The sequence below is a fragment of the Neopelma chrysocephalum genome, unplaced genomic scaffold, assembly GCF_003984885.1.
Source record: "Neopelma chrysocephalum unplaced genomic scaffold, ASM398488v2 Primary Assembly neopelma1_132, whole genome shotgun sequence".
In the NCBI taxonomy this organism is placed as follows: Eukaryota; Metazoa; Chordata; class Aves; order Passeriformes; family Pipridae; genus Neopelma; species Neopelma chrysocephalum.
Window position 1 is genome coordinate 1084104 of NW_020897794.1, and position 21501 is coordinate 1105604.

The 21501-nt window shown below is 47.5% G+C and overlaps 1 protein-coding gene across 5 annotated transcripts in view; it reads right to left on the reverse strand.

Annotated features, from left to right (window-relative positions):
• The window catches only part of ACACA (acetyl-CoA carboxylase alpha), a 127061-nt gene that overhangs the window by 37043 nt on the left and 68517 nt on the right, over positions 1 to 21501 (reverse strand). For all 5 annotated transcript variants that reach the window (XM_027698760.1, XM_027698758.1, XM_027698759.1 and 2 more), the window contains 9 exons: positions 19803 to 19844; positions 18983 to 19198; positions 18369 to 18524; positions 15394 to 15597; positions 12764 to 12919; positions 12454 to 12600; positions 1497 to 1766; positions 918 to 1015; positions 222 to 342 (listed from right to left, as the gene is read on the reverse strand). In XM_027698760.1, coding sequence (XP_027554561.1) covers positions 222 to 342; positions 918 to 1015; positions 1497 to 1766; positions 12454 to 12600; positions 12764 to 12919; positions 15394 to 15597; positions 18369 to 18524; positions 18983 to 19198; positions 19803 to 19844 — 1410 coding nt within the window. The remainder of the gene's footprint in view (positions 1 to 221; positions 343 to 917; positions 1016 to 1496; positions 1767 to 12453; positions 12601 to 12763; positions 12920 to 15393; positions 15598 to 18368; positions 18525 to 18982; positions 19199 to 19802; positions 19845 to 21501) is intronic.

Consider the following 21501-nt stretch of genomic DNA (forward strand, 5'->3'; position numbering starts at 1 on the left):
CTTTCAGACTGAGCAAACACAAAGCCAAATGACTAAAGTGTTTTAAATCGAGTCTGAAAGGGACCCAGCCCCGTGCTGGTGCCAGGAGCATTGCTCAAAGCCCCCAGGAGCCCATTTCCATCATCCAGAAGGCCGATCCCGGGATCTTTGGGATATCGTTGCAGGATTTTTAGCTGAAGCAGACAATACAATTTGAAGAATAGGAAGCAGCGGGGGATTACCAGGCTGATGGTGATAACACTTTCATAGGCTAAAGATGATTCTCCAGCAATCATGCCAGATCCTCTGAGGTTCTCCACTCCAAGACCGTCGTCCTTGCCGATAATATCCGTTATCTTGTACCTGAGGGAGACACAGACAGCCTTTGAGTCACAAGGTCCAGTGATTTGCTGAATCAGTTTTGCTACGAAGAAAATGAGAACTGACTAAATATCATGAAGGTTCCAAGGAGGAACGTGCATAAAACCCGGCCAGGACCCGTGAACGGCTCATCCCGAGCACCATGGAACATCCTGCACGAGCAGCAGCACTGCCAGAGGGAATCCAAGGGAGAGGGATGCCTGGGAAAAGTGTTCTGAAAATCCCACAGGACATGAGGAACAGGCAAAAGGCAAAAGAGGAAGAGAATGCAGCCAAAAGCAAAAAAGAAGAGAACAAGAGATTACAAGAGGCTTTTTACCTTTTAGCTTTTCTTTACTTCCTTCTTCCAAGCCTCAGCCATGACTGGGGGTCAGTGGGGGGTCAGCACAGCCCTGCCCCAAACCAGGCATCATGGAACAACCCCTAACTCGTGTTCCATGCCCTGACCACACACAGCTCTGGCTTTCCACAGCCCTGCATCCTAAAGAATGTCCCAGCTGAGGACAAGGACCTGCCATGCACGACCCAAGGATGAACAGGAAGCTTTTCATTCCTACCTGGACTCTCCATTTTCCTCCACGTGCTCACAGTGAACAGAGTTCAGCGCGCTGACCTTCTTGTAGTCTTGAGGAGTCAGGTACAAGTATTTGTATCCCTGCAGGGAAAGACACTTCATTCACCTCTCTCTCACCTCTAGTCCCTTCCTGATCCCAAATAACCCCTTCCAAAAGCAAACTTTCACGGGAGCAGAATTTAATTCCAGAGAGTGATAAGAACACCCTCTCTTAACACTGGAGCTGCAGCTGAGGCCAGGGAAAGCTGGGAATGTTGCAGCATTTAGCCCTAACTCCTTCTGGATGCCAATCTGCTGCCTGGGAGATCACAAAATCATATCATAAAATAGTTCCATCCCCCTGCCATGGGCAGGGACACCTTCCACCAGAGCAGGTTGGTCAACGCCCCATCCAGCCTGGCCTTGGGCACTTCCAGTGTTCCAGATCCAGTAACAAGGAGAACTTTGGACCTGACAGTCTGGCAAATGTTACCCCCACTTCTACCAAAAGAGGTGGTGTAAAAATAAGACTCTTTTGTGGGCTGTTGCAGAGTTTCCCCCCCGAATTCCTGTGCCTCCTTACCTTGTAGGGGTTGTCTGGGTCTTCCCAAGCCACGTGGAACATGTGCCGGATCTCCTCAGCCAAACCAATCCTGGCTCCACTGTTGGCAGCCACGTAGATCCGGGGAATGCCCTGTGCCCGGGCGAGCTCCGAAGCCCTGAGGAACAGCACGTCCTCCTGAGGCCCAAAAGAGCCGATTTTGTAGGTGATGTCATTGCCAACGACGATGATATCCCGGCCCTCCGGATACTCCGGGGTCTTCAGAGTCATCTTCCAGGCCACCATCCCAATCTGCAAGCAAAGAGCAAAACAATAAAGAACAGCAAAAAATAAATGTGCATCTTCGAGATGTGGTGCAGGGGAACCACGCAGGGACTGTCTCTCTTGGATCTTTACTCCCTTGGACTTGGCACGTTTTCCTTGGGAACTCTGGTAGCAGCAGCTCTGGCATGCTGCCAGTGCAGAGCACAGCTGGAAGAACTGGATCCTTCCCACTTCCCTTGGAGCACATCCCCCTCTGCTCTCACCCCAGCCAGGACACTCACGCTGTCCCTCCCTCCCCCTGCTCAGGGATTTATCCCAGGTCCAACACACATTCTGCCAGGGAGCTGTGTGCATTCCCTGTGCCCCAAATCCACGTGCCTCCTCACAGGGTGAGCAGAATTTAATTCCAGAGAGTGATAAGAACACCCTCTCTTAACACTGGAGCTGCAGCTGAGGCCAAGAAAAGCTGGGAATGTTGCAGCATTTAGCCCTAACTCCTTCTGGATGCCAATCATCTGCTGGGAGATAATAAAATCATATCATAAAATGGTTTGGGTTGGAAGGGACCTTAAAGCCCATCTCACTTTATGAGGGTGAGGAAGGATGTGCTGCTGCACAGGCTTCCTGACCACCTGCTTAGGTTTCCCAGGTATCACCCCAGAACCTTGTCCCCCTGCCCTCAGCTTAAAAATATTTTATGTCATTATTATCTCAATTTTTACCCCCCACCCTTCCTTTCATTTCTTCGGCTCTTCCCTGTTTCCTTCCCAAATCTGTGCAGCAGTTTCTTTCCAGACCCGCCCGGGGCAAGCAACGCTTTTTGCCGCATATTTTTTCTTTTCAAAGATCACCAGATGATCTCTGCTGGCCCATCTCCTGGAGATCAGCAGCATCTGTCCCCTGCATCCCCCATCCCTCAGCCGCCGCTCCGGGAGCCGGGCCGGCCTGGAATGCCATTAACAGATGGAAATAGCAGCGTCCCTTGAAAGCCACATGCATCACCCAGTCCCCGCTTGCCCAAGGATCATAAGCTCTGAGTACACATCCCTCAAGCCGATTGCACATCCTCTGCAATCAAGGAGGGCTGAAAACTCTCATCGCGGAGCCGCGGAATTCCGAGCGCGATGAACTAAAGCGGGAGGGGGGAGAGGGGAGAAGCAGCAGACAGATCTGTGCCATTTAATCCAAATCAAAATGGCACAATACACAGCCCAGATCCAATCAGCATCTGCAATAAGATGTGCCATAATGGGCTCATTAAAAAAAATAAAGAGGCAGAGGGAATTAATCAAAGGGTCATTGGAAGTAAAGCAGGCGGCAATCCAAAATATTACAGATCCTTCCCCTTCCCAGAGCTGAGAGTGCAACTTAACAGAGTGAGGGTGTCTCAGTTCACCTTCTCCTTGGTCTTGGGTTTCCTCCACTGCTACTCTGATCCATCAAAATGGATTCATTTGTTTGCCTCTGAATATTTGCAGAGTATTTACAGTTTCGCCTTAGCAGTGGAGATGAGGGGTCAGAAACCACTAAAACATGAGCCATTCCAACTGCAGGGTTTGGAACAGAGAGATACTGCAGCAGCTTCAAAGACAGGAGCATAAATCCCTAATTTTTTGCTAAAATACCAGTATTGTTGCCAAATTAAAGGGAAAAGTTGTAATGCTGTAAAACAAGTGGATGCAGGTGTTGGTCTGGCACAGAGACCAAGGGATAACCAGTCCAGAGGCTGGAAGAGGAGCCTAACTGATTCCAAACATGGCCAGAGGGGCTCCTTGGACTCTGCTCTTGGATTTTCACAGCAGACAACAGAAGAATTAAGGTGAAAAACAGAGAAGAAAAGTAAGTATTGTCCTTCTGACCTGACTGTGCAGGAAAAAGAGATGCCAAGGGCTGGATATTGTCTCTGTTCTCACTCTCAGCCGTGGGCAAGCTTGTGATTAGAAACTGCAGGTTAAAAAATTCTGCAAACCCAAAGTTAAAGGCTCCAAGATTAGCACCTAAGAAATCAGGGATGCAGGGATGCCCATCTCCACCCCAGCACCTACTGCAGCTCAGCTCTTTACCATAATTTAAAGGGAGTTTTTTTGCATAACTAAAACCCTTTAGTGGGCTCTTTCCAAATCTTTCTGATACCACTGCAAAAACCAGCTTTAGTCACTGACAGAAACACATACAGAAATGGAGAAACAGTCTCTTTAAAATACACCATAAACTTATGCCAAAAGAGCACGGAATTAACAGCAACTGACAGGTTTTTGCCTGAGTGGTTGTTCCCTTACAGCCACACTGATCCCATCAGCCAGGACCACCCTGGGAGGCTCCAGCACCACCAGGAGCAGAGCAACAGGAGAAATACTCAGGCTTTGGGTTTGCTAAATACTTGTCACCACAGTAAACATAAAGAACTGCCAGAAATCCACACAACCACCACAACAAACTGGCAGCCAAGTCCTGCTCCCACCTGAGGCAGGTGAGGGACTCACTCCAGGCCCGTGGGGCCAGTGATGGAGCTCTGAGGACCCAGGGCTGGTCCCCACAGTCTGTCTCACCTACCAAGAGATTTTCCTCACTTTCATCAGCTTGACGATTTCTGACAGCACAGAAAACAGGCAAATTAAAAGCATTTCTTATTTAGAAAATTCAGATTGTAACAGAAGTCTTGGAATATTTCCCTAACCTGAGATCGTGCGTCCTCTGCATCAATAAAATCCCTCTTGCCAATGCTCACCAATAAAATAGCTAAAAATATCCAGCCAGGGCACAAACTCTTGAAAATAGTTTATATCTGATAAACATGGAGCAACCACATGCAGTTTAAGAAAATTAAAATCGAAAGTGCACCACTATTAACTCGTGTGTCTTGTTGCCTCCCCGATTCATCGCGTGTTTTGTGCCATTTATCCAGTAATAAAAAGGGATTTGCACAACTAAGGATTTTTTTTTTTTTCTGCAATGAACAACGTAGATTCGGTTGAAATTTATGGGCAGTGGAGGATGGCTTTTTATTTCAGGAAAAAAAAAAGGAATAATGAGATTTTTAAGTTAACGGCAGCGCGCCAAAAACTGGAGAGTTCCCAGGTTAATTAGCCAGGCTGAGTTAATCACCTAAGAGCACTGGCAGCAATAGTGGGTGATGGTGAGTGGCCCTGGCTTCGGAATAGGCCAGGGAACAGTTTGGAAGTGCTGCTCCTGCCACGGCTCCATTCCCAGGAGCGAAGAAGAGGGGGAGGGAAAAAAGAAAAAAAATAAAAGCAGGAACCGTCTTATTTAACTGTTTTTATGTTGGCAAAATGATTTGTGCCCCAGTATTTCCATAAGAAGTGGGACCATTATTCTCCTGTAGGAACACATTTGGTTTGAAAAGTATCAGTGGGCAGCACGTGGAAATCAAAGGGGATGAATTATTCACCAGCCCCCGATCAGGAGCGATCATTATTTCTGATGCTCCAAACTGTGATTAGGATTCAGCGCTCAGATGTCATTTGCTCCCAGCCCGGTGGAATTGCACACGCACAGATTGCACCCAAGTTTCAGGTGTATAATTTCACACCCACCCACCTTCTCCCACCGGATCCTGGCCTCTGATGTGACCGTTCACGGGCGGTAAAAGCGGCGCGGGAGCGAACGGCGGCTTTTCCCCGGCGCTCGTAAAACGCCGCTCGTTTGACACACAGTGTCAACACTAATCATGGCCTAAAATTAACACCAAAATTGACTCCAACATTAATTGCGCTATCGATGGGAGCAGTAATACACACACTGATGCAGTTCCAAATTGACTGCCCGTGGCAGCCGGAGCTGTTGACAACAGGCACCGAGGGGAATGGGGAAGGAGCCGATCCCAGGCTCCCTCCTGGAAGCACAGCAGGCTCTGGGTAGAGGGAAGGCAATGCCAACAGTGGCTGGGAGAGGGAGGTTTGCAGGCTCTTTCTGTAAGGATGTGTAATTCCTGGAGAAGCAGAGCCGACAGAAGCACAGAATCACAGAATATCCTGAGCTGGGAGGGACCCACAGGGATCATCCAGTCCAGCTCCTGGCCCTGCACAGACACCCCAATGATCCCACCCTGTTCCTCAAAGCATTGTCCAAACACTCCTTGAGCTCTGTCAGCCTTGAGGCCGTGACCAAACCCTGGGGAGCCTGTTCAGAGCCCAACCACCCTCTGGGGGAAGAACTTTGTCCTGAGATCCAACCTAACACAGCTCCAGCCCTTCCCTCGGGTCCTGTCACTGGTCTCCAGAGAGATCAGCATAGGTTTATTCTACTTCTCTCACACCAGGGTGGTGCTGAGCCTGGGGACTTTATGCCAGGCTTCAGTTTTTTTATTTACATCCAAATTTGGAAAGCTGATTGTGGGTCTTGAAATTTGAACTTTGGGAGCCCTGCTGATAATTTTGTCTTGTCCTCTTGTGTCTGTATTAACTGAAAGTTTTATATGTTAAAAATACATATAAAACATGAATACATTTGTGTGTTGGGATTATCATACAAAATCATAGCAGGAAAGGAAATGCAGCAGTGGTGGTGGTTTAGCACATGAACACTGGAGATGCTGAAGCTGAACACTGACAAAAGCCCATTTTTCCCTCCTGCACACACACATTCCAACACTGCTAAATCAGGGAACACGGGCTTCATCTCCCCTTCACAACCTCTGTCTGTTCAGGAGCTAAACTAGTGTTCCTTGGCTCACCCAGGATGCTGAATCACTTGGCTGAACAGCCATGGACAAAGTGTATCTTAAAAAGGAAACAAAGGCATTCCCGGGAATTTTACTCGATGTAGACACAGCAATTTTGGCATTTCATCATTTGAATCCGTTGCTGGGAACTTCAGATCCAAAAAAAAGAGACTCCCTGCACCTAAACTCTGACCGAAAGCTTTCAAGTTTTTATCTGGAGCATGAACCACCCCCCAGGAAAAGGGCAGGATGTGCCTGGTTTGCCAGAGGCAGCCCAACTCCACGCCTTGACAAGGGTGGAGTGCCAAAACCCAGGATTCCTTCATCCTCTCCTTGGCTCTGGCCGAGGTGTCCCTCAGTGCTGCAAGAGTGGTGGTGGCAGCACAGCCAAGGGCGCTGGCACAGAGCTGAGCGCTGGCAGGGAATGGCTCCAGCACGAGACGGGAAAGGTGCCACGGAATCACGGGATCAGCCAGGCTGGAAAAGACCTCCAAGATCACCGAGTCCAACCTTTGACCAATCGCCACCAATGTCAACTAGAAAATGGCACCGAGTGCCACGTCCAGTCGTTCCTCCAGGGATGGGGAGTCCACTGCCTGCCTGGGCAGCCCATTCCAACGCCTGGAGAACCTTTCCAGGAAGAAATTCCTCTGGAATTTCTTCATGCAGCACTCCTGGGCTGAAGGAGACGTGGATTCACACTGCCTGCTGCACATTCCTGCTGCAAGCCCACGGAATCCCCTGTGAGCAGCACCGCTGGCTTCTCCTCCGAAGCAAAAGCTTTTGTGATGAAGCTTCCCAGCTAAACAATAAATAACTTCCCCCTAGGCAGAGAGTAAGGCCTGGAAACTTCATGTGGAATAGTTTCATCTGGTGAAGTTACAGATGGATAAAGATACATTACAGAGAGCCACAGACAACCTTCATCAGGAGCTTTTCTGAGGGCAAGAACTTTCCTAACTGCGGTGTCCATATGATCCACATACACGTGTTCAAAGGCATATATCAAAATACAGAATAAAACTCTGCCCCACCACATCCATCTCTGCTCTTGCAAGCCTTGGATTTGGGGATTTTATAATCCTTTAAGAAACCTGCAGCTCTAGTTGCTGTTCTAATTCCCTGCCACAAAATGCAGGAACACGGGGTGACAAAGCAGAACGTGCAGTTCAGTGATTAAGCTTTGCTCGTATAAAATTCAACAGCTACAACCTTTCCAGCCCCAGGAATCCAGGGAGCTGGCCAGAGCATTCCAGGAGCCCTGTGCCATCCTGAATATCACCTGGGCAAACCTTGCCATCTACCCAGGAAAGGTGTTGGAGCCAACGCTCCGGCAAACGGCTCCGATTATGGATTATTTCTGATCCTCGTGCCACTGAGGAGGAAAAACTGTGACATCTAGTGCCAGTGGGGAAAATGACACATTTTCCATGGACACCAGGAGAGAGAGACGAAGGGGGATGTGGGGTGTTGCTGCAGGCACTCCTTACATCACTTTCTCCTTGTCCTTGGGGATTAGTCGGGTCTTATCAGCGGCCGGAGCATTCCCGGTGCCAGAGGATCAGGGTAAATTGGAGTCAAAACACATCAAGTGCTATAGAAAAGCATCCAAATGCCCGGCTCAAGGGTGACAAGGAACGTATTGAGTTCTCCAGCAGGCTGAGGGAATTACCTTTTCACACTGAGATTTCAGCTAATATGCTAATCTTGGGAACAAAGGCGTCCTCAGTGGGGTTTTGGAGGGGGTGTCACCGAGCTCCAGGTCGTGTCTCCAGCACAGCAACAGCACCAGCACAGTGTGTTGGATCCACTGCTGAGCTCCAGCCCTGCTCACTGCTCTGTGCTCACCCAATTCCTGACTATTTCAGGTGTTTCCCCATTTTAGCCCAGCCACAGAGCCCCATCAGAGGCTCAGGTGACAGGCAGGACAGAGGCTCCCAGGACACCCATCACCCCTGGACACTGTCAAACAGGCTGAGGTGCTGCATTCTTCCAAACCCTGCCCTCCAACAGCAGCACACAAACACCTCTACCCCACATACCCCATGAAGATCTCAGCCAGAAACACCAAAGACTGGGGGAAAAAAAAGGCTTCCACCTATTTAAAAAAACTAAATTAGCAGAAAAGCTAAGTCTTGTAAACAAATGGTGTTATAATCTATGTCATAGATTATAGATAAGTATCAAACTGTGGGATGAACTCCATGTTTCCTTCCTAAAGACATTTTAGAGTAAAATGCATAAAATTACCAATAACTACAAGTGGATTTTTTTTCCTTCCACCTATATAAACTCTGGACATTTCAACAATCCATATCCATCTTGAGATTCAGACTGGAGTCAGACTGAGCATCCACTTCTGGTGCTTAGTTCTTGATTTGCTCAGAATTGTACAATAAATTACACCCCATTTGTCCCAAAGTCTGTTCAGCCCTTTCTCAGGAGCTATCGACTGATTCTGCTGATAAAACACTGTTGTCTTCAGCTCCCTCCTGTACCTGCTGCTCTGGGAATTATTTACAAACTGTTCTCAGCTTCTTAGTGTGGCACATTCAGTCTTTCTTCCAGAAATCCTATGGGAGCAGTCAGATCTTATTGGAAGAGTCTCACATGTGAGCAGGGGGGTCAAAGCAGTCAGACTGGTAATAGAGGGGACACACCCAAAAAAAACCCAAACAACCCAAACCAAAAAAGGAGTAACTAAAGACCAGGATCCAGTTCACAAGCACAACACGAAGGATCCAGAACCAGCAGAAAGCTCCAGACAACATCCAGGATTCTTTACAGCCTAAGGAAAACTCTTGGATAGTGAAAGACCTTGAGAATTCCCATTTCACAGATTTTCCTGAAAAGACAGATGGATGAGCCAGTTTTGCCCAACCTGCTGCTTGTAAACCCTGTGAGGATAGGGAGAATCCTGAGTTCCTGCTCTTCCCATGTCAGGAAAGCCAAGCCCTGGCTCCCAACAGCCGATATCCCACCAGGACAGTGGGGGAATGGCTGGGTCTGAGTCTCTCAACCAAAACAAGGAGAATGTTCATAGGAACCTAAAAGCACTCAACAGCAGCTACCTTCACCACAGACAGGAGCTTCCAACACAAATTTCCTCTTTACTAAGAAACATATGATGGACAATCTCTGCAAAGACTTTGGATTCAGAAAATCAGCAACTTGCACTGGGAAGAAGGAAAAATAATAATGAAAAATCTCACATTTACCTGGGAAGTTCCCACTTCACCTGTCACCTGTCAGCTCAGTGGGTCTAACCTGAAAGCAGCTCTTGCTTCTGGACCTCTGGGGCACAGACTCCACTGCACTGACCATCAGGGGTTACCAACCCAAACTGGGGCAGTGCTGCATAATACAACATTCACAAGCAGAAACCCAAGCACTCTGAAATATTAAGAGATATTTGCCTGAACTATGCTCATAAAACCCCAAAGCAGTCCCATCTGACTGGGATGGGAACAAACTGAAGCAGTGGGATCTTTGACTAAGGGCACCAAGCAAACCACTGCAAAGCTTGGGAACCTCAACTTCTCCGCTGGACTCATTTCTTTATGGATCATCTCTCCTGGAACACAATTTTTGGGCTTCTGGCCTTTCCAAGTCCAAACCTGAGGACAAAACTCTTCCTTAAATTCAGCCAAGGTTAGACAGTCAAGGCAACGTGCCATATTTTGAGGACAGTTCATCATTGTATTATGTGGAAGAAGTGCAGAACCAATTTAATATTTCCTCCTGCTCCTCGTGGCACGTCTCCTTTTCTTATGCAACATTCCCAGCTACTGCCACAGAGATGGATTACCCCAAGGATCTTTGCTTCCTGGCAGATAAGATGCTGTGTTTCTCTGCCCAGATGTTATGCAGAGTGATTCTTAAAAAAAGGAGAATGGATCCACTTACAGCCTCGACAAAGCAAAGGATTATGCTCTGAATTTATCCAGCATCCTGCCTTTTCCTCCTCCACCCCTCAGCCATCCTTTCCACCTTTGGAAAGAGAAACTTGAGCCCCCGTTTGTGGAAATTTGTTCCCTCAGCTGAAGGGAATTAAACCACAAAAGGCTAAAGTCAGCTCAGGCAGATAAAGCAAGTGCAGCAGGAGGAATGAATCTGTTCAGCAGCTCCTGATCTCCGGAATGTCACCTGTCCTTCAGGCTCTGCTCGGATCATCCGCTCCCACCTGGGAATGAGTGTTATTGTGTGCAGGGTGCTGCCAACAGAACCCAGTACTGGAGTCTCCAACCTCATTCCAGCTGCACATCGCCCTACAGTGGCTCATCCAGCTGGGATAACAGGTCCTGGTCCCTTCCAACCCAAACCATTCTGAGATTCCGTTCCATGATACACCTCCAGTAGCCAGGTGGAAAAATATGGGGGAACATCATGTTTTCCCCAGGTTTATCCCACTTTCCAGTGATTCAGCCCCTTGGTGTAACAGCCACAGGGGCAGGGCCTGAACCTGTGCATTCACAGAATCACAGAATGCTTTGGGTTGGGAGAGACCTTAAAAGCCCACCTGGTTCCTGCCACGGGCAGGGACACCTTCCTCTATCCCAGGTTGCTTCAAGCCCCATCCAACCTGGCCTTGAACACATCCAGGGATGGGGAGTCCACAACCCCTACAACCTCTCTGGGCAACAAGATATTTGAGAGATTACATCAGCTTAGGTCAATTTAGATACCAACACTACACACACCACGAGAGCCGTGTAATTTCTCGACAGATTGAGCCCAACAAAGTCCACCAAGGGTTAAAAAAAAATCTCCTAATTTTTTTTTTTTTGGTGGTCTTTGGGTACAGAATCTCTTATAATAAGACTATTTGTATTCATACTGGCAGAGTAAACACTACATGTTCATGCCCAGGCAGCTCTGTGCTTGTAATTTCAGCAAGAACAGAGCGACGTCCCTGAGGGACTTTGCTATTTCCCCAGCCACCATCCACTCCAAGGCTGAATGAGAGTGGGGAAGGAGAGAAAGATGATGGCATAACCCTCCCCAGCAGCCCCAGCTTGCACCAGGAACGCAGGGAATAGCTCATTCCAGGTTTAATTAGACCAGTTAAGACATTTCTCCCCTAGCCCAGCAAGAGACAAGGCCACAGTGCTCCCACAGTCACCGTTTGCTGATCAGGTGCAATCTGCAAACATCGTATTCCAAAGCTTCCCCTGACAAGATCCATGCAGGAAATGGTGATGGAAACCCCTGTTCCCTCTCATCACTGCACTTGATGTTTTTGAACAGAGCTTTTTGCAGACCTTAAGTTGTGTATTTAGGAAAAGGCTGATGCTGGTTCAACGACGCCAAGGAAAAAAATAAATGATACCATCACTTAGAACTGCTCAAATTTAAATTACTGTGGAGCATTCACTTACTGATTCCCATCCAAAAAAAAATAAACACATCTTCTAGTAGTTATCTTTACTCTCCAGTCATTCCAATGCTGCAATCTTTGGCTTCCTAATGGAAAGACACCTCAGCAAAATCCCACCACGACACCAAGGCCTCCTCCTGTTTGAGCTGAAGGAGTAACTCCATCACCCCCAGCATTAGCTCTTTATAAGTCTTGAGTAAATTCTTCTCTAGAGGGGAAAGTTGCACACACCTTGTCATAAATTGTGTAGGAAAGATGGAAATGGAAGCATAAAATTAGGGTTTTTTTCTGTGAGGTGTTTTTTTTCTTTAGCAAATGAAAACATTTCTATTTAGTCTTGTAAAACATATTTTGCTCAAACTCAAACCCCAGTTACCTGGAACAGCTGAATGAGCACTTTTTAATTATGAAGGAAAACCAGCACAGGCACAGGTTTGAAACGGAATCATCATTTACTATGGAGGTTAAAATACCCATTGTATGGGAGGTATTAATTTTTAATGAAACAAAAATCTCATTTTCAAGAGTGAGAGGCCGAATGAATAGATTCTGTGCCTGGCTGGTAAACTTTCATTACGATTGTCAAACCCAGCCCGAGCCACAAAGTACTGCAGGACATGGAAAGAAAAGCAAGCAGGGAGGGAAGTGCAACTTGCCTCGTTTCCTCCTGGCAGCCTGTTCATGTGCACGAGCTGCCCCTGGTCATCCAGCACCAGCTCCGTGTACGTCAGGATGTCCGGAGGCAGCGGCGCCGGAGGCAGGAAGGCGTGTTCATTCATGGAACTCCAGAGCTTAATCAAAGACTAGAGGTGAAAAGATAAATGCTTGTTAAGAACGTCACCTGCGAGGATTTTTTATCCAGTCCACTCCACTGTGGCTCAGTATTCCCAACAGGACACCCCCGAAACGTTCCCCCCCTGCCAGAGGGCGGGTACCGAAGTTTAGAACAACCTAAAGGACACCCACCTGCCGAAACATCTCGGGGATGTCATAGACATAGGATGTCCCTAAAGTCTGTGCCTGGAACCTCTTGGACTGCAGCAGGTCTTTGGTCACGTAGGGGGTGTTGATCAGCATCCCGTGGAGCGGTCCCTGTTTATCCCCATAGGCCTGGAACATGATCTGCGGGACAAAACACGACCAATTACTGCCCGATCCACCAGTTCCGTACACTGAGCTGACCCAGATTTAACCAAAAATCATCAGGATACTCCAGTCTGATTGTTTCTGCTCTCTGCAAGGATGTCAGTGCTGGCATAGCCTGGAACACCGTGCTCCATCATGCATTACTGCCCTTTGGAGACAGTGCTGGACCATTACCGTGCAGATCCCGGCATCCCTGACTTATTGCCGCGTCCCGGCGGAGCACGGCGAGCAGAGCCACCTCCCCCAGAAAAAAAAAAAACCCTGCGACTCAGATGGTTTCCCATTCCCCAGTATTTCCCCTGACGCCGTGTCTGTGCCGATGGATGGTGATAGCTGGGAGCAGAGAGGAGAACTCCGTTATTTATGAAGTGGCACGGCGCGGGATCCGCGGCTCCGCCGGCTGCTCCGGGAAGCCGGGTCAAGACTTGCATATGTCATTTGGCTTGAAGTTTTGATATTGTAAGTTTAAAAGATTTTCCCAGAGTAGCAACATGAATTATCAACTGCCAGGCTTCGTGGCACTATATATTCCACTCGGCCAGGACTCGGAAGGGAAGGTATTTCAAGGGAGAAACAGGAGGAGCGTCGCTGAACCGGGAGAGCTCAGCCCAAATGCAGCTCAGCCTGATAGAAGGGACATGATTGGGATGTTGTTAATAGAATTTTTCTCGTTGAAGATGAATTAATTGAAGATAGTCCACTAAAGATAGAATTCAGTAAAGCCTGCTTTGGTTTTTAAGTTAAAAATGGCAGGTTTTGCTCTCTTCAAACTTCACAAACATTAATTGGGGAAGCAGTTCCTTTAATGGGAGAAATACTTGCTGAGGGGAACAAGTGTTTGTCAAAGTGCCTGTGTTAGGATCTGTTTGGATCTATTGGGATCTGTTAGTGCACTTGGGGCCCAGTTCTCCTGAAATCTCTGGAAAGCTCCAGAGCAGTTCTGTGGCAACTGGAGAAGTCTGTGCTGAGCATCCCCACTCATCACTCCTGAGAAACAAGAGATCAGGGTCATTCTCTCACCATGAATCCATTTTCCCACCCTTCAGAAGCCATGGAAGTGCCCAGCACATCAGTAATATTTGAATTTTTCTTAAAAGAATTCTCTAAGTTCAAAATAACCCTCTGAAAACACAGGAAAAAAATCCACAGATCTGAACCTGTAAAACTCCCATCATCAGGGGGAAGATTCACCCAAGTTTCCTAAAAAACTCAGACCTTCAAGCTTTGTAAGACAAACCTTCCTCCCAGCTGCTCAGAGTTAACTGAAGTAATTGCACTCAGTATAATTTTTTACTAGAATCTGGTTTAATATTCTGGAAAAATAAATTTAATACTGGAAAAGTTGCTAAAGCCACAGACACACACACACATCCCCCAAGCTTTAAATAATAAAGCTCCAGGAGGAAACACGACCTTCACAAGTGACTGACCCAACTCAAGGGTTAAGCTCAGCTCTGGAGATTATTAAAATGTTCTTTTCTCTCCTCATCTCCCCTCAAAGGCAGAAATGAGGTAGAACACACTGACACTATCTGTCCTGGGATCTCAGGACTGGATGGACTCCTTGGCCAGCAGCTTGCTGGAAAAATTAAACGGAGAAGAGGGGTAGAAAAGGTGACTCAGCACTTTGTGTTCTACATTCACAGTGCCCAAGTGATTTATTCTGCTGCTCCTCCTGCTTGGCAGAGAGATGATTACAGAGGGAGATGTAAACATTTCTCTATTTAAATATTTTCCATGCATCCCATGCTCCATGGATTTTAGCATATGTAGGTATTTCAGTTAACCACACTATTCCTGCACCATGAAAAACAGAAATACCAGAACAGCCACAACCATTACAAAAGAGCCCATTATGCTTCATAAAAATGATATAAAAGCACCTTCCATAATTTTATATCATCCTACCCAGGTCATTCCCTATATCTTTAGAATTTAAAGGACGAGTTCACGGATTTTCTCCATCTACTCAGGGAAATGTACAATTAATAATATTTTTTATTGCGACCCACAGGATGAGCACCAACAGTGATCCCTTTTCTATTACTTCTCTGAGCACTCTGAGGAAAAGTCTTGAGGAAAACAGCTGCCCAAACTGAGGCATGGACAAAACAACCAGAGGGCACGGACAAAACAACCAGAGGCCTTGCACTTATACCTGATTACATTTTCATACCTACTGCAAGATTACTTTCACATCCTTCTTCCTTTGGCAAATTTGAGTGGCAATTTGAAAACATATTACGGGGGTTGGAGCAACCTGGTCTAGTGGAAGGTGTCCTTGCCCATGGCAAGGGGTTGGAGCGAGTTTAAAGTCCCTTCCAACCCAAACCACCCCGTGGTTCTATGATTATCCTGAAAACACCATAAAACACGCAAGAGTTTCACCAGGTACAGTGTGTCCCCCACACACAATTTGCTCATCCCACCCTGGAGCCGGACGGACGCACCTGCCCCGTCCTGGAGTCCGTCACCTCCTTGTACAGGCTGATGTCCAGGTAATAGCCCGACTCGTTGGTCAGGAAGAGCCGGATGGGAATGGCCTTTCCCGTGGGCGTCAGGCGGATGTTGATCTTCAGCTCGGCCTGGAGGACGCGCAGCTTCCAGAGGCGGCTCCCGTAGCGCATCACCATGGAGCGCACGGACTCCTCGATCTGAAAACAGCACAAGGGGTTGGTTCCCTCACCACACACTGGCCGGGGGAGGTGTCCCTGCCCAGGGGGTTGGAATGAGATGGGCTGTAAGGTCCCTTCCTATGAGGAGAGGCTGAGGGAGCTGGGGCTGTTCAGCCTGGAGAAGAGGAGGCTCAGGGGAGACCTCCTCACTCTCTGCAACTCCCTGAAGGGAGGTTGTAGCCAGGTGGGGGTTGGTCTCTTTTCCCAGGCAATGATCAGCAAGACGAGGGCTCGGGGTCTTAAGCTGTGCCAGGGGAGGTTTAGGTTGGATATTAGAAGGAATTTCTTTCCAGAGAGGGTGATCAGCCATTGGAATGGGCTGCCCAGGGAAGTGGTGGATTCTCCGTCCCTGGAGGTTTTTAAGATAAGACTGGATGTGGCATCAGTGCCACGGGCTGGGAACCACGGCAGTAGTGGATCAAGGGTTGGACTTGATGATCTCGGAGGCCCCTTCCAACCCAGCTGATTCTATGATTCTATGATTCCAAATCATTCTGGGATTCTTTCTGGATCCATCCACTGCTCTGTGCCCCCTCCATCCCACTGCTGAAGGTCCTGCTCCAAGGGTGTGATGAAGAGAGAGAGAAGCATCACACATCAGCAAACACCAAGGAAATTAGGGGAGCTTGGTGGCCTGTCCCTTCTCATCCTAAGCCTCGAGATGGGCAGGAACTCAACCTGGGGACTGCTGAGGTAGTGGGACAGCACCGGATTGGGATGTTGTTAATAGAATTTTTCTTGTTGAAGATGAATTAATTGAAGATGGTCCACTAAAGATAGAATTCAGTAAAGCCTGCTTTGGTTTTTAAATTAAAAATGGCAGGTTTTGCTCTCTTCACACTTCAGAAACATTAATTGGGGAAGCAGCTTCTTTAATGGGAGAAATACTTGCTGAGGGGAACGAGTGTTTGTCAAAGTGCCTGTGTTAGGATCTGTTTGGATCTATTGGGATCTGTTAGTGCACTTGGGGCCCAATTCTCCTTAAATCTCTGGGAAGCTCCAAAGCAGTTCTGTGGCAACTGGAGAAGTCTGTGCTGAGCATCCCCACTCATCACTCCTGAGAAACAAGAGATTGGGGTCATTCTCTCACCATGAATCCATTTTCCCACCCTTCAGAAGCCATGGAAGTGCCCAGCACATCAGTAATATTTGAATTTTTCTTAAAAGAATTCTCTAAGTTCAAAATAACCCTCTGAAAATATAGGGAAAAAATCCACAGATCTGAACTGGATTCACATCCCTCTTTTCTCATGGCTCACAGAACCTTTATGGTTGGAAAAGACCTCGAAGACCACCAAGTCCAACCCAGCAGGGCACAGGTGCCTCTCCTTCACCTGCCTTCCCTCCCAAGGGAGGGCTCACACCTGGGAACTGTGGAACCCAGGGAAGCCAAATCCTTGCCCAACAGGCTCTGTAGCACTTGTTTGCACAATAATCATGTTTCAGCGCCCGCGCCGCGCGGGGCTTTAAATCAACAAAGCAATTACCACTCGGAGCTGGGCCTTCTGCCGTCCCATTAAACTTCATAAAATACTACTGTGGGCAAAGTGCATATTAAAAGAAGGCAATTTATAGGCTGGTTTTAAAATTCCTCAAAAAAAAAAAAAAACCCTCTCTTTTCCGCAGCGGCTCAAGGAAAAGTCACGGTGCGTATCCGAGGGCAGCCCAACTTCCAGGGCTGAATATCCCAGCTCCTTCTGAACTTCCTGGGAACTAATGATTTTGGATGTGCCCAGAGAGGTTTGATTCAAGAGCGATTTAAGCCACCAATTTTTAATCACGATTTAAAAGTCAGCAAGCGAGAGAGAGTTATTTTGATACCCAATTCATCTTTTTAAACTTTCGGTTGTTCTCCCAAGGAAAGGTCAACTCTCATCTTTGGGTGCCCATGAACAGAATGTTGATTTCCAACGAAATTCAGCTTTTACAGTTTATTTGGGCCTTTCTCTGTGGTGGCTCTGCTAAGCACAAACATGCTTTATGCCTAAACACTTTCATTAATGCAAAACAAAGCTTAATGTTCATTTCTTTATAATGTTGATCTCTGTGGTTTTGTATCAGAGACTGGAAATGAGGCACTTTTGTAGCTGAATTTACAGATTCTTTTAAAGGCCCGAATTTATCTCACGTTTTATTTGGATGAAATCTCGACTTCTGTAACAAACGGGGAGCATTTCGAGCTATTTCCTCATTAAAACTGTTCATCTCAAGCACACAATGAAAAAATAAGTTTTTAGCTTCAAATACAAAACATTCCTCAGCTGACCCAGAGGAGGTGAGCTGTGCTGCTCGAAGGACACAGTGTTTCTCCACTAGAAATATAAGCAGCCAGTTCTGAAGTCTAACATTTAATATTTATTCCTAAGTGGAAAAAAAAACCCCAAAGCTCTTTTCCCTTGTGTGACTCTTAGGGATAGTCCTGTGCAGGGCTACGGGTTGGACTCGATGATTCTGTGGGTCCCTTCCAACTGAGCACATCCTGGGATTCTGTGATTCCTCACTGCCTTAACTAGAGACATTAAGAGTGTTCTCTCTGCTTTTGGAGATAAGTGTCCAAGGCCAGGTTGGACAGGGCTTGGAGCAACCTGGTCTAGTGGAAGGTGTCCCTGCCCATGGCAGGGGGTGGAACCGGCTGAGCTTTAAGGCCCCTTCCAACCCAAACTAGTCTGGGACTCTACGAACAAAAGACCATTTAATTCTGGGAAGTGAAGCCCTGGAAAAAACAAGCAGAGCTCGGGAGGGGGTCCCACCTTGGAGGGGTCCATGATGACGGTGGGCACGAAGTTGAGGAAGATGTGGTTGCAGTCGGTGCGCACGTTGGTGTTGTTGAACGCCACCTCCAGCTCGTCCATGGCCTCCAGCAGCAGGCGCTCGCCCTCGTTTTGCAGGTACTCAAAGGAGGCTTCCTGCCACACATTGCCAACAAATTATCGGCTTTCTACTCACAAATCACAGCCCAAGAACACAGGGGTTGGAAAAGTGGGGAAGGACGCGATGGAGAGCACGGGGGTACGTGGGTGTCAGCAGGATGTGCAGCCCTGAAGCAGATCCATCCCCATCACGGGGCCAGTGCCTGGATTCCACATCTGGCTGGTTTGTGCCCTTTGTTCAGTTCAGAGTAAATTTGAAACCAGGCAGGGCAAACCACTGTTGCCTCAAAATCCACGGATTTCTGACTATCCACTTAAACCCCTGAAAAACCTCCATGAAACACGGGAATACCAGGACTTCAGAGAGATGGTTCTGCAGAGCCACCCCAGGCAACATGTTCAGTTTTAATCCAAAACCCCCTGCAGGTTCCTAGAATGACCAAGGTTTTAACACACTGCCTTGGAAAGAGCCCTCGCCCAGGTGACAAACTCACCTTGGTCACCAGGTCCGAGTGCCTGATGATGGCCCTCACGAAGAACCTGTAGTCTGTCACCTCCGTGCCCACCTCCACCTTGGCTGCCCCCAGGTACAGGTGCATTTTGTGGTTGGCACAGGGGATGGCAGTGAGGTCGAAGTTCCTCATGCGGTTCAGCTCCAGCTGGAAAGCCAGAGCCGGCTCCAGGTGACGGTAAATCCGGTCCTCCTCGAACTGGAGGGAGAAGAGGGTGGGAAAGAGGAAAGGGGGTGGAGAGGGTGAAACACTGAGGACAAGAACTACACAACGCCCCTTAGAAATTTCATATTTAGTTAAAGATGTAAAAATTCAAATGAATCCAACCCAGAACCTTCTGTCTCATGCAGTTATTGCACCGAGAGTTGACTTTTTACAAGAGTTTGGAGTGAGAGAAAAAGGGGGAACGGCTTCAAACTCAAAGACAGTAGGTTTAGACTGGATATTAGGAAGAAATTCTTCCCTGTGAGGGTGGCACAGGTTGCCCAGAGAAGCTGTGGCTGCACCATCCCTGCAAGTGTCCAAGGCCAGGTTGGACAGGGCTTGGAGCAACCTGGGCTAGTGGGAGGTGTCCCTGCCCATGGCAGGGTTTAAGGTCTCTCCCAACACAAACCATTCTGTGATTCTATGAAGACAGCAGGTTCTCAAGCTCAGCCTCCCCATAAAACCCTTTTTTTTCTCCACAGAAACCAGAAGGTTTGTCTGATTCTAAGGCCTGAATCACTGTCCTGCTTCCAAGAAGCAACTACATGAAACAAGGATAAAGACAACACTTAGAGACAAGTATTGACATAAAACTTACCTTATCCCGGGCACGGAACGTGAAGAACTTTGGGAATTCCCTCTGTTTGAAAATAAAAGCAACAGTGTTAGTCCTCCCAAAGTGGGCACTGATCTCCCCAGAGTGCCCACAGACACGCCTGGGGCAGCACCACAGCACAGGACATGACAGAAGTTGTTACCAGCTACTTTTTCAACATCACAAGGGTCGTGGAAAATCAAGTCACCCTCAAGAAGACCCTCAAGACAGCAGAGGTAGCTTAAACCTGTCTCTACGAGTGCAACAGAGGCTACTTGATTTGCTTTAGATTATTATTGTCAATTATTAACAGATAACAACATGGAAGTGTCCAGTTTCCAGTAGTGGGAAAGGAAATTTTTTCTAGTTCTTTTATGATTAAGGTTCCCATGGAAATGTTTGGGAGCCATACAGAGATATTAACACTCTTCTGGACACAGATGTACACAGCACAGTGGTCTTAGTCTACAGCTCTCTTCATACCATTACTGCTGGAAATACTTTCTTGCCCAGGAAAACTGTGAGTTGCAATCAAATCACTTTATCCTCCTGTGTTAAACAGCACCACGAAAATCCCCCGAATTCGATTCGGTTTCTCTGTTATTTTGTTGCACAGATAAAACCCTGGCAGGGGCTTGACAGCTTTGTGGGGTGTTGTACAAGTCTTAGAAGAAGAGAGAAAGGCTAGACAGCATCCTTCTACCTGTCCTTCCAGTTCCATCCAAGCAAATCCATCCACTCCCCTGGAATTACACTTTTCCTGGAACTTTTGTCAGTGCTTTGCACCAAGGCGAGCACACCAGCTCTCTGTGCTAAAGGTGACCTGAGAGAACACACAAAACTTGCCAGAACTGTCTTACTAAGCAAAAAAAGAGGGAATCTGACTTGGAGTCACCGAATTTCTGGCTCACATTCCACTGTCAATGAAAGATGGGCAACCCCAGGTCGAGTCAGTGTGACAAGCAGTGACACTACGCAAACCATCACCAAGCAACACAGATTTTAAGGCTGAAAGTGATATTCTAGTTAGTCATCTTCCTTCCCTCCCTACACAGAACAGTCCCCAAACATCACCTGATGACTCTCAGCAGAGCAAAACAACCTGTGCTTGCCTGGAATGTGTCTTCCAGACCAGGCACAAGAAATCCTGCCTGAAAATTCAGGCTCACCCAACGTACTCGTGGCCTGTGAGCTCCAGCTGCACTCCAACAACCAACCACTGCCATGTTTCCTCTCTTCTCCTCCAAATCCCTCCTACCTGTCCTCCTCTGCACGCTGCCAGTTCCTCCTGCCACCATCCATGCCCATTCCATCACTAATGTAATTCCTTCCAAGGCATCTGAGTAGTGGGGTGGGCAAATATCATAATTAGACGTTCACACACACACACAAAAACCCTCAGTGCTCTGGTACCAAAAATCCAAAAGAGTGCTCCATTTCCTGGGCAGAAGAATTATACCCCTGCTGTGTTCTAATCAACCAACCATCATCAAGACAATCAAAATAATTTGCCTAAATTAGCCAATCAAGACACCCTGCAAACCAGAGAATGCGAAAAGCTACAACAGAAATCATCATAGTTGATTATTATACTAATAATCACGTTAAAAACCTAATGAGATGAGGAAATTGGAAGCTTGCTGGAGCAACTCTCTATTACCTCAACATGCTGGGAACTAATTATATAGACTGTAATTAAAAC